Source organism: Saccopteryx bilineata, chromosome 2 (genome assembly GCF_036850765.1).
Source record: "Saccopteryx bilineata isolate mSacBil1 chromosome 2, mSacBil1_pri_phased_curated, whole genome shotgun sequence".
NCBI classification, from domain to species: Eukaryota; Metazoa; Chordata; class Mammalia; order Chiroptera; family Emballonuridae; genus Saccopteryx; species Saccopteryx bilineata.
Window position 1 is genome coordinate 323806391 of NC_089491.1, and position 14103 is coordinate 323820493.

The 14103-nt window shown below is 35.3% G+C and overlaps 1 protein-coding gene across 2 annotated transcripts in view; it reads left to right on the forward strand.

Moving 5' to 3' along the window:
- CFTR (CF transmembrane conductance regulator) overlaps positions 1–14103 on the forward strand; it is a 193768-nt gene that overhangs the window by 150660 nt on the left and 29005 nt on the right. For both annotated transcript variants that reach the window (XM_066262171.1, XM_066262170.1), the window contains exon 22: positions 3863–4114. In XM_066262171.1, coding sequence (XP_066118268.1) covers positions 3863–4114 — 252 coding nt within the window. The remainder of the gene's footprint in view (positions 1–3862; positions 4115–14103) is intronic.

Below are 14103 nucleotides of genomic sequence, written 5' to 3' on the forward strand. Positions count from 1 at the left end.
TAAGTTCTGAGTGGATTTTTCAGAAAGCCAGGATCCCAGTGGGGAGGGGCACATGACCCTAGGTTATCCTTTGTCATGCTCACTGTCTCTGAGGCATTGAGGTTCCTATCTGACCTGGGGTGGACAGTCCAGTTGGACTGAATCTTTGTCCTTGTCCTGATGGTGAGCTCTCCTTTGATGAACTCTCTACCAGAGATCAAAGGATTGGGATTCTGTGGTTTGAACACCACTCTGGAAATACAGGAAAATCTGAAGCTCTATCATCTGTGTCTAGACACGCCAAGTCATCATGTCTACTCTCCTGCTCCCATGCCATGCCAGGCACTGGAAACTTCTCTAAGGCATGCCTGTTTTCTGGGTTTTACCTTGGAACTGAGGCATAGACCTCTGATGTTCTAAACACCCAAATCTACTTGAGGTGTAACCGGAATTCTGTTCAAGGCAGGACTCCTTTTTAGGGGAACTGGTGTCTCAGCCCTCTGTTAGCCTATTCATGAGTCAGGTTGTAGAGTGAGGGGGAAGCTTTTTCTCATCTATTGTTTTTACAAGAACCCTGTGCTTTGAATTCAGATGTTGGCTTTGGAAGTTCAAAAGGCAATATTCATGTGGCTCTAAATTTTCAAACTATCAATCTCTGACTCCAAAAGCCAATTTGTGAAACTTGAAAGACCAGGATTGTTTTCCTGTCATCTGGTTCTGCTGTGGCTTCTCCTTTAAGAGGCTCTGACAGTAGAATGTGCAAAGCAGAAAGCTTGTGAGGTACAAGGCATTAGTTAGTAATTAATAATATTATATGGACATACATTACTTATTCAGTAATGTCATTCCAGTGGCTGCACAGCTGACCATAATGCAGGTGTCTGCCCTTCCCACCTTTTCTTCCCATCAGAGTGTGTTCTAACCCATTGAATTGAATGAATGTCTACTCAGGTGCTATGGATGAGTGCTCATTGTTAAGATGAACTTGCTCTTGATCAGGTCAGGGTAACCAGGTCATATTGTGCATGATGGTAAGTAATAGTCTGTCCTGGGGTTTCTTTAAGCAACTAGATTGTATAAAAGATGACAATTTGAAATTTTCATTTTCTAAATTTGATAGATATGGTCCATTTGCTACATTAGACATTAGAAATTTCAAATTTACCCTCACAGGTGAGCCTCATTCCTGAGAATGTAATTGGATGTACCCAATGGCAAATCCTTACATAAAAAAATTAATATCTTTCAGTGCTGCCAAAATAGTGGTTTTGGATGTCACTTTCTAATAACACTGCATATGATTTTGAGTAGTTTAGATAGCAATACTTAAATGTTTTATTGATTGAAATTATTGAAAATGAAGGAGGTTGTTACATAGTGTTTTTCTTGACATTCTAAAACACTTAACAAAGACAGGTTTGGAATTCTTCATAGCATGGACATGCAGAAATGTCAACAACTCAACTATATTATTGAGCTACATTTCTGCATTTCTCGCAATTTCGCATTTCTGGAGAGTGATGTTCTGATGCAGGACAAATGCAGGAAGATATTTGAAATGCATTTGAGCTAGATTTCTGGCAGTTCCATTTCAGTGGTAGTTACAATTCTAATGTGTCTTCCAGACCTTAAATAAACTTGCAGCTTTCTAGGAAAACTAATGACAGTAAAATGCAAAAGTATACTTTAATTCAAAGTTAATGAAAAAATTAACTGAATAAGGATTTAACAATCCCTGAAAGTCACCCATAATTTGAGACTTTAAAATACTGCATGTGGGGTCAATAGTTTTTATATGTCTTTCTATCCCCTACAATTTGTTCTGATGGATGTGGGCTTTGAGTACTTTTCACTTCCATTAACAGTGAGTTTGGATTAAAAGGATTGACTTCTTGAATCTTAAACAACTGTTGAAGTTAATTCCAAGATGAAGGCAACTGAAGCACAGAATCACTAGATAAAAGATAGAACTGCACGAACAGCAGGCTTGATCAATGGCGTGTGGAAACAGACAGGACGATTAGATGTACTAAGCTGGAGCTTCTTATGTTCCATTAAGGATCAGTAACTGAATTCCTCAGCTTTATCTACCAATTATTCCATACTAGAGATGAAGAATTTTTCTCAATTTATTTTGACAATGGAAAAGAGAAATAATAGAAGCAAAGGCTGCAAATGCATTTTTTCTCCATCTCTTTTTGGGCTAAAATATCATTTCTAATAATCTAGGCCTTAACTATAATAAAATGACCTATTAATATGGTAAAGAAGAAGGACAAATTCTTAACTGACTAAAGTCAGAATCAACAATTACTATTAAGGAAAGAAAAAGCTGTAAGTTTTTGTCCAGTAAGCTATTAACACCTGGAAAGGATTAAGTCACAGGACCCAGGATGGTATCTTTCAAAAACTAAAATTGAATAAATTTAAATTCTTTAATTCTTCTTATTCATTTATTTACTTGTATATATATTTAATCATTTGCATATTTATCCCTTAATTAATTTATTAATTAATTTTTCAAAAAGATTTATTGGGTGCCTTTTATATGTCATACTGTTTTAAAAATTATATCCCAAATTCCAATAAATCATGATTATTTATAGTTGAACTGTTTTATTTCTATGTACATTAAAGATATATATTATTAAATATCACATGAATAAGTTTATAAGGAAGATGCATATTTAATTTCAAATACAACCCTATACATAATCACATTGTGCTCAACAATGGAAATTGATCTTTAAAATAATTAAAATGTAATTATTTAACTACAGATGTATGCCAATGACTTTAATTTGCTTGAAGAAAATTGTGAAGTTATTCAATATTTACTGAGCCTCAAGAGTTCATTTACTGCCCAACTGACATATAGAATTGTAGCTAGTTATTAAGGCAATTCTAGAGAAAGACAAGAATCTTCTATGGTAGTTTGGAGGTGTGGAATGCTTTATTTTAATGTACCAGTCATACAATATTAGGCAGCACTCCCCCTAGTAGAAAAAAGTTTTCACCTTGACAACATTTATGCCTGTGGTAGTCAATCTGGTCCCTACCACCCACTAGTGGGCATTCTGGCTTTCATGGTGGGTGGTAGTGGAACAACCAAAGTATAAATAAAAAGATAGATTTAACTATAGTAAGTTTTATAAAGATTTATTCTGCCAAACTTAGTGAAAATCCGACATAAAGTACTTGGTAAGTAATTATTATTATATGTTTTAACTTGCTATAACTCTGCTTTATAAATGTTATAAAGTAAAGTTACTTCCCTACTTTATAAACCATTACTGTGAAACCGGTGGGCAGTTAGAAAATTTTACTACTAACAGAGATACAGAAGTGGCAGTAGGTATAAAAAGGTTGACTACCCCAGAGATTCTATGCCCTTGATTATAGTTTGGTTATTTACATGTGGCTTGTACAACTGAGAATTAAGTGATCACAAAAATAAACAGGTCTCTCCAAAGCCCATTTATGTAAGTCCTAGTTAATTCTCTTTGGTTAAGCTTTTAATTGTATCCAATTATTTTCTAAGAGTTCATTGAAAACCCTTCTAACAAATAACCAAGTGATGACTAGCTAGTGTTATATCCTATAGGTTTTCAGGAAACATCAAACTAAATATGACATTGCCTGTGGCACTAAAACAAACAAAAATAAAATATTCTTGCCTGACCTGTGATGGCGCAGTGGATGAAACATCAACTTGGAATGCTGAGGTCACTGGTTTGAAAACCTGGGCTTGCTGGTCAAGGCACATATAGCAGTTGATGCTTCTTGCTCCTCCTCCATCTCTCTCTCTTTCTCTCTCTCTCTCTCCTCTATAAAATGAATAAATTAAAAAAAAGAAAAATAAAATATTATTATTTCATTTCAGATGCGATCTGTGAGCCGAGTCTTTAAGTTTATAGACATGCCAACGGAAGAAAGTAAATCTATGAAGTCAATCAAGCCATCCAAGAATGGCCAACTCTCAAAAGTTATGATCATTGAGAATCAGCATGTGAAGAAAGAAAACATCTGGCCTTCAGGGGGCCAAATGACCGTCAACGACCTCACAGCAAAATACACAGACAGTGGAAATGCCATATTAGAAAACATTTCCTTCTCAATAAGTCCTGGCCAAAGGGTGAGATTTCAGTATTGCTGCTTTGTTAGATCTGGGTTTAGTAAGTAAATCTCAGTAGCCTAGACAATGTCTTCATAGGATCCATCTGTAACACCAGTATTGAAAACAAGGATCCATATTGAAAATATATACTTTATGTTATTACTATATAGGGTCATTTCTTCCATATGAAATTTACTTTGCAGAATTCCAGAATTCTGAAATCTATATACTAGGTTAATTTAAATATGATTCTACTTGCAGAATATCTAATTGATTGCTAAGTTAATATCTCAAAAGAAGCCATTAAATAAACCAAAATTCTAACACGTTCTAGTTTTTGCATCTTGAAACTATTTTTCATTTCTGGTAAGAGAAATATTTTGTTGTTGACTCCATCTAATGTCTTCTTAAATTTTTACCTCATTTACCCTCTGTCAAAAACGTGGTACTTATTGTCTTCACTTTTTTCAGTTTGTTTGTTTGGTTGAAATATTCAAGGTATGGATTAATATTTTCTCAATGATATACCAAGAAAATTTTATTATTTAATAAGCAGAAATAACTGTGCATTAATTGGAAGCATTCCTTATGGATCCCAGCACTGGGCTGAACACATACAAGGTACTCACATATTCTGGTTCTGGAACTGATTCTTGGAGAAGGAGATGGTCATTTCATTTTATCTATTTTTCATGCTCTATAAATATAGTTTAATAATGCCTTTAAACTTCATGTTCTGAGGCTCTCCATAAATATACACAGAAGTATTTTATGTTTTATTTTCTTTTTTTATAAAAAAATGAGTATAAGAAAATCATTTCTATGGAAGCAGAATTTTAAAACTTTATGCTTTTATGACTTAATTTCAAATAAAGATTTAAAAAATGATTGAGATAATGGCCATAAAAATTTATTAGGCCACCACCACTATCATTACATTGGAAAAAATATCACTTGCTTTTTGTTCATAAGGTTAGAAATGTTTGATGCACTAGATAAAGTTCAGTTTAGAAAGAATCAGCAGAAAGTTCATGCATACCACACTGAATGGCTTAAAACAACACATGGAACTTTTGACTCACCTTTTTTATTTTTAATTAAGTGAGAGGCTGTGAGACAGGGAGGCAGACTCCCACATGTGCCCAGATTGGAATCTACCTGGCAAACCCCCTACAGAGGGCTGCTCTGTCCATCTGAGGCCACTGCTCCATTGCTTGGCAACAGAGCTATTTCAGTGCCAAGCTGAGGCCATGGAGCCATCCTCAGTGCCAGGGGCCAACTTGCTTAAACCATTCGAGCCATGGCAGCTCGAGGGGAAAAGAGAGAGAGAAAAAGAAGGGGGAGGGGGCAGGATGAAGAAGCAGATGGTCACTTCTCCTGTGTGGGGAATCGAACCTGGGACTTCCACACACTGGGCTGACTCACCTTTTTAAGTCTTATAGTTACAATAAATAAATTTACATACTACTAAAATTAGTTTTCTATAGTACTTCTTTATACTATAAGCAATGAGTTTTTTTATTCTTTTTTGATAGAAAACAACTTTAAATGGGCTTAAACAGAAAGATGAGATTATTTTTTTTTAAATAAATTTTTATTAATGGTAATGGGATGACATTAATAAATCAGGGTACATATATTCAAAGAAAACATGTCTAGGTTATTTTGTCATCAAACCATGTTGCAAACCCATCGCCCAAAGTCAGATTGTCCTCCGTCACCCTCTATCTAGTTCTCTGTGCCCCTCCCCCTCCCTCTAACTCTCTCCCTCCCTCCCTCCCATGTCCTCCCTCCCCCCCCCACCCTTGGTAACCACCACACTCTTGTCCATGTCTCTTAGTCTCATTTTTATGTTCCACCAATGTATGGAATCATGTAGTTCTTGTTTTTTTCTGATTTACTTATTTCACTCCTTATAATGTTATCAAGATCCCACCATTTTGCTGTAAATGATCTGATGTCATCATTTCTTATGGCTGAGTAGTATTCCATAGTGTATATGTGCCACATCTTCTTTATCCAGTCTTCTATTGAAGGGCTTTTTGGTTGTTTCCATGTCTTGGCCACTGTGAACAGTGCTGCAATGAACATGGGGCTACATGTGTCTTCACGTATCAATGTTTCTGAGGTTTTGGGGTATATACCCAGTAGAGGGATTGCTGGGTCATAAGGTAGTTCTATTTTCAGTTTTTTGAGGAACCACCATACTTTCCTCCATAATGGTTGTACTACTTTACAGTCCCACCAACAGTGAATGAGGGTTCCTTTTTCTCCACAGCCTCTCCAACATTTGCTATTACCCGTCTTGTTGATAATAGCTAATCTAACAGGAGTGAGGTGGTATCTCATTGTAGTTTTGATTTGCATTTCTCTAATAACTAATGAAGCTGAGCATCTTTTCATATATCTGTTGGCCATTTGTATCTCTTCCTGGGAAAAGTGTCTGTTCATGTCCTCTTCCCATTTTTTTATTGGATTGTTTGTTTGTTTGTTGTTGAGTTTTATGAGTTCTTTGTAAATTTTGGATATTAGGCCCTTATCTGAGCTGTCGTTTGAAAATATCAGTTCCCATATAGTTGGCTGTCTGTTTATTTTGATATCAGTTTCTCTTGCTGAGCAAAAACTTTTAATTCTGATGTAGTCCCATTCATTTATCTTTGCCTTCACTTCTCTTGCCATTGGAGTCAAGTTCATAAAATGTTCTTTAAAACCCAGGTCCATGATTTTAGTACCTATGTCTTCTTCTATGTACTTTATTGTTTCAGGTCTTATATTTAGGTCTTTGATCCATTTTGAATTAATTTTAGTACACGGGGACAGGCTGTAGTCGAGTTTCATTCTTTTGCATGTGGCTTTCCAGTTTTCCCAACACCATTTGTTGAAGAGGCTTTCTTTTCTCCATTGTGTGTTGTTGGCCCCTTTATCAAAGATTATTTGACCATATATATGTGGTTTTATTTCTGGGCTTTCTATTCTGTTCCATTGGTCTGAGTGTCTATTTTTTTGCCAATACCATGCTGTTTTGATTATCGTGGCCCTATAATATAGTTTAAAGTCAGGTATTGTAATGCCCCCAGCTTCATTCTTTTTCCTTAGGATTGTTTTGGCTATTCGGGGTTTTTTATAGTTCCATATAAATCTGATGTTTTTTTGTTCCATTTCTTTAAAAAATCTCATAGGGATTTTGATGGGAATTGCATTAAATTTGTATATTGCTTTGGGTAATATGGCCATTTTGATTATATTTATTCTTCCTATCCAAGAACAAGGAATATTTTTCCATCTCATTGTATCTTTTTCGATTTCCCTTAACAATGCTTTGTAATTTTCATTATATAGGTCCTTTACGTTCTTTGTTATGTTTATTCCTAGGTATTTTATTTTTTTTGTTGCAGTCGTGAAGGGGATTATTTTTTTGAGTTCGTTTTCTAATATTTCATTGTTGGCATATAGAAAGGCTATGGACTTTTGTATGTTAATTTTGTATCCTGCGACCTTACTGTATTGGCTTATTGTTTCTAATAATCTTTTTGTGGAGTCCTTCAGGTTTTCGATGTATAGGATCATATCATCAGCAAAAAGTGATACCTTTACTTCTTCTTTTCCGATATGGATGCCTTTTATTTCTTTGTCTTGTCTCATTGCTCTGGCCAGAACTTCTAGCACCACGTTGAATAAGAGTGGAGAGAGTGGACAACCCTGTCTTGTTCCTGATTTAAGGTAGAAAGTCCTCAGTTTTATGCCGTTTAATAGGATGTTGGCTGATGGTTTATCATATATGGCCTTTATCAAGTTGAGATATTTTCCTTCTATACCCATTTTGTTGAGAGTCTTAAACATAAAATTGTGTTGTATTTTATCAAAAGCCTTTTCTGCATCTATTGATAAGATCATGTGGTTTTTGTTCTTTGTTTTGTTGATATGGTGTATTACGTTAACCGTTTTGCGTATGTTGAACCATCCTTGAGATTCTGGGATGAATCCCACTTGATCATGATGTATTATTTTTTTAATATGTTGTTGTATTCGGTTTGCCAGTATTTTGTTTAGTATTTTAGCATCTGTATTCATTAGAGATATTGGTCTGTAGTTTTCTTTCTTTGTGCCATCCTTGCCAGGTTTTGGTATGAGGGTTATGTTGGCCTCATAAAATGTGTTTGGAAGTATTGCTTCTTCTTCAATTTTTTGGAAGACTTTGAGTAGAATAGGAACCAAGTCTTCTTTGAATGTTTGATAGAATTCACTAGTATAACCGTCTGGGCCTGGACTTTTATTTTTGGGGAGATTTTTAATAGTTTTTTCTATTTCCTCCCTGCTGATTGGTCTGTTTAGGCTTTCTGCTTCTTCATGACTCAGTCTAGGAAGGTTGTATTGTTCTAGGAATTTATCCATTTCTTCTAGATTGTTGTATTTGGTGGCATATAATTTTTCATAGTATTCTACAATAATTCTTTGTATTTCTATGATGTCTGTGGTGATCTCTCCTCTTTCATTTTGGATTTTATTTATTTGAATCCTGTGCCTTTTTTCCTTGGTGAGTCTTGCCAAGGGTTTGTCAATTTTGTTGATCTTTTCAAAGAACCAGCTCCTTGTTTTATTGATTTTTTCTATAGTTTTTCTGTTCTCTATTTCATTTATTTCTGCTCTGATTTTTATTATCTCCTTTCTTCGGCTGGTTTTGGGTTGTCTTTGTTCTTCTTTTTCTAGTTCCTTAAGGTGTGAAGTTAAGTGGTTTACTTCGGCTCTCTCTTGTTTGTTCATATAGGCCTGAAGTGATATGAACTTTCCTCTTATTACTGCTTTTCCTGCATCCCAGAGATTCTGATATGTCGTATTTTCATTTTCATTTGTCTGTATATATCTTTTGATCTCTGCGCTTATTTCTTCTTTGACCCATTCAATTTTTAGAAGTATGTTGTTTAGTTTCCACATTTTTGTGGGTTTTTCCCCCTCTTTTTTGCAGTTGAATTCTAGTTTCAAGGCTTTATGATCAGAAAATATGCTTGGTACAATTTCAATTTTTCTAAATTTGCTGATATTGTCTTTGTGGCCCAACATATGGTCAATTCTTGAGAATGTTCCATGTACACTAGAGAAAAATGTATACTCTGTCGCTTTGGGATGAAGTGTCCTGTAGATGTCTATCATATCCAGGTGTTCTAGTATTTCGTTTAAGGCCACTATAGAAAGATGAGATTATTAGGTTGAATTTATTCCTGGCATTAGGATGAGATGGTTTGTGGATGTTTGTTTTACTGTATTTCCCCATATATCAGACACTTTTTTGAAATTTTTGGGCTATGAAACTGGGTGCATCTTATACAGTGGTTGTGGCATTTCAAATGCCATAGATGGAACTGAGGACAAGGCAATATATAAAGACAGAGATTTGTCAGCAGACACAGATGAGGACAAGCTAATGGATAGGAGTTTTGACAGTGATGAGGAGTTGTATGAATTTTATGATGAATAAAACCTGAGTTTAATAACTTTATGAAATACATTTTTTTTCCAAATTTTGGGCCCCAAAATTAAGTTGTGTCTTATACATGGGGAAATACGGTATATCACAGCCCTCATGAAATCTCTGAGGTTATTTGACATTTTTGCCTCACTATTGAACTCAGAGAAATGTTAAAGTTCTGCTTTGGAACTATGTAAATTTACTGATGTGCCTTTGCTCCTCCCTTGCATTGAGAAAAGCATAATTAATTAGTCTCTTTTGCTTTATACATCAGTGAATGCCACCGGCAGCTCTGTCCCTGGAGTCACCAGGACCAGGACGGATGCCTAAAGTGCTGTCATGAAGTTATAAACAATAGCAACAAATAGTTTGAGTAAACCGGGTGAGAAGCTGGAGTAAATGCTTTGCTTTCCTTCCTCCTGACATCCCCCCACCCCTTAGCTTTACCAATGCTCACCTTCCCCCTCAAGCAAATGCAACCAAGTCCTAGTACAGTGACAGAATTCACAGAGTCCTCATTTCTGTACAGTTTCCCTGCTGTGAGGATAATAATCAGAGATGCAGTAATAATCAGAGATGTAGTAAATTATGCTCAGCATTTTGTTTCTCTGAACCTGTGTATAGAACATGGGCCTGTGGGCTCAGGAACTCTTCTCTGCAAGGTGTTGTCCAAAACCTATGGAGAATTAAAAAGTACTCACACAGGGCTTTGAATCTTGTCATCCAAAGAGAAATCCAGTGTTCACTGGAGCTTACAGTGTCTTAATCACCATTTGAAGACTTTCGTTTGCTATCACATTTGATCTTATTATAACTCAGAAAATTGATATTACCCTTTTTGTGCACAATGGAAGAAACAGAAGTTCAATTAAGTGATTAAGGGAGCAGATATCTTAAACCCAGGTCTATCTGACTTGAAAGTTTTTTTTTTTTCCACAAGTTGCCATTGCTTCTCTTAAAAGAAGAAAAAGAAGGAGTAGAATAAGGGAGGAGAGGGAGACAGTTGGTAAAGGAGGAGGAGAGAGAGAGAATATGACTTCGTCCCAGATGATGACAATCTAAAGGAAGTACAAGATTCAGTAAAGGCGGAAGCAGATTTATTGTGAAGCTAACAAAGCAACAGGCTTAAATTTTAAGTTTCAGAAAACTTCATTTGCCTGAGCCCCTTCCAAGACCCCGTGCCTAATTTTGTATTTATAATTTTAAACTTTGTTCTTTAAGAAAGTTTCCCCTCCAGATTATATAAGCTTTAGGCTCTCTTATGTAGTCAGACTCATATTCTTGAAAGAAAATTTTTTTAAAGGACTGACATGGACATTTCTTTTCTTGTGTAATTTTAATGGATTTTGGTATTTTTGATTGTATGGTGTATTTGGGCCCATTCAGACTGCTATCACAAGAATCATAGGCTCGGTGGCTTATGAATGACAGAAATTTATTTCTCACAGTCAGGAGGCAGGGAAGTCTAAGGTCATGGTGCTGGCAAATTTGGTGTCCAGTGAGAGCCCACTTCCTCTTAGAGGTCTGTCTTCTCACTGTAATCTCATATGGTGGGAGGGGCAAGGGACTTCTCTGGGCCTCTTAATAAGGGAACTATTCCCTTTTATATGGGCCCCACTCTCATAACCTAAACACCTTCCAAAACCCCCTAATACCTCCCAATACCATCACATTGTGGGTTAGGATTTCAACATGTGAGTTTGGGGGAGACTCAGATATTCAGCCCATAGCATGCTAAAAAGATGAATAGAATCAATGTTTTATACAGAAAAATTATTCAATCTTTGTATTAAAACATTATGTCTATAGCACTTACTTTAAAGAAAGTATGTCCTTTTTACTTTCTTTGCTCTTAAGTTAGGCATTTAGTTCACAGAAACTGCACTTTAAAATTTATTTTCTGCTAGGGCACCAGTGTAGATGCAAGAAAAAGGGTCCTTGCACTTTCTGTCTGTCTGACTGTGGCAGCCAAGATTGAATGGGGGAATACAATAAAAAAAATTATTTTCAGTGCATAAGAAATGTAGCAAATATTTTATAACTTGCACTTTTCTCCATTTTGCTTTTCAATCCCAAATAGTATGTGTGTGTGTGTATATATATTTTTTTTTGCTAAATTTTAATATTCAGACTACCTTTTCCCAACTAGAGCACTTCTTCCATTTTCCACCTTCTTTCCTCTCTCAAAATGCAGGCTGAGATTTTAATTTGAAGCCAGGCTTTTCATGATAAACATGGACTTACCAAAATGCATCAGATAATGTATTATATATATCACAGTATATATGGTCTTCTGATTACATAAATATTTAATAGTTCTTCAAAATCTATTCTTTTGGCTGAGCTTACCTGTCTCCTCCATTTGTATTCTTTTCAAATTACTGAGATGACAGAAACAATTGAAACGTATCAAGGGCTCTGATCATAGCAGCGCAAGCACCTAACATGCATATTTAGTTTGTAAAATACATACGGCATTCTGTCTTGATAAAAACTGGTGTGAGACAGTAGCCAAGTCCTCCAATTAGCAGTATTAGAATGGTGGCACAGTTTACTCTTAAAAGATGGGACTGTATTCATGGTACAATGCAGTTACAACTAGCACCAAATCTAGCGCTGTTTAACTCTCCACATAGTAGTTTGATTTATCTTGATCCAAAATTCTCAGAGAGGAGGCCCAGAGAACTTACTAGAAAACACTGACTTGAAATTAGGCTGGATCTTAAAAGCTTATTTGCGGGAAGTATTCAACAGGTCACTGAGAAGCCTGGCAAAACAAATCCCGGAAAAGAATTAGTAAGTGCCAGTTATAGAAATAACAAGAAGACTTTGTTAGGTATGAACCAGTAAGATTCCTTGGTGTTGAATGAAAAAAGTCTCAAACATACCAGCAGTTCAATAATATAAGGAAACTGGAGAAATAGCTAATAATTTTAAAGCTAAAGAAAAGATTGACAAACTGCCTTTGAATCTAGTCTCATTTCAATGTAAAAACTGAGTTCTATAAAAATCGGCCTTTGCTTTTTAAGGAAAGGGAACATTTTATTTATCCTAGTCATTAAAACATTGACCAGTGGTATAAAGGTCTGAATCTCAAGGCACTTTCTATTAAAAATTCTTGATATGACTGAAGAGAAAATCACTTCTTCCTATCGAATTTTCCTTCTTTTCCCTCCGTTCCTCACCTATACAAGACATATTCAATTACTTATATGAAGCTTTACATTGCATTCGAATAATGATGATATATGGTGAATATGTTTGTACCACATAGGCTGGTTCAGAAATGGAAGTGTACATTTGAAATTTCACAAGATTTTTAAATTAAGAATTGATATAAAAATTGACCAAATTCATTTGTTAACTCAATTAAATAAGTTTGTTCATTCATCTGCCTTTCCCTTCCTTCCTCCCTCCCTCTCTTCCTTCTTTCCTTCTATCATCCATCTATTCATCCATTAATTCATCCTTCTGCCTAACTTCCCCTTAGTCAATCCAGACTAATATTTATTGAGCACTTTACGTAGGCCAACCATTGTGCCAGAGGCTGAGAATTCAAGAGAAAACAAGACAGACTGCTGTGCCCTTGAAGAATTTATATTCTTGGAATTAACACAAGCAATTAAGAATATAATAAAAGAATAAATACTAGTTGTGATTAATAGTATGAAAACCCTCAATACCCTCAATAGGGTGTTATATATAACATTCAGATTATTTGATTTTCTCAGTTGTCTCGGAGAACATATATTTTAATTTTTATTTCCTTTTAATTTAATTTTATTTTTTGACTACAGTTGACATACAATATTATGTTAGCTTCAGTTGTACAATTCAGTGATTAGACAATATGTAATTTACTAAGTGATCACCCTGATAAATCTAGTACCCACCTGACACCATACATAGTTATTAAGATATAAGTGCCATATTTCCCCATGTATAAGACACACCTTAATTTTGGGGCCCGAAATTTGAAAAAAAATGTATTACATAAAGTTATTAAACTCAAGTTTTATTCATCATAAAATTTATACAACTCCTCATCGCTGTCAAAACTCCCATCCATTAACTTGTCCTCATCTGCATCTGATGACAAATCACTGTCTTTATATATTGCCTTGTCCTCAGTTCCATCTATGGCATTTGAAATGCCACACTTCTTAAATGACTTGATAACCACTGTATAAGACACACCCAGTTTTTAGACCCCAGATTTTTCGAAAAAAAGTAAGTCTTATATATGGGGAAATATGGTATGCTGGACTTTACAACCCCATGACTATTCTGTAAGCACCAATTTGTACTTCTTAATTCCTTCACCATTTTCTCCCTTCCTCCCAACCCCGCCTCCCATTTGACAACCATCAAAATGGAGAACATACATTTTTAAAAGTCTCATTATAGAATTTTTACAAAAAAAAGACAATTGTGTCATTGCTGTTTACCAGTTAACTACAAGGCCTAGTTTTATTCCAGGTTCATAGTGAGTGATCAAAAAGCTATTATTACTATAAAAGATTGTTGTACGCTCAAAAGCATT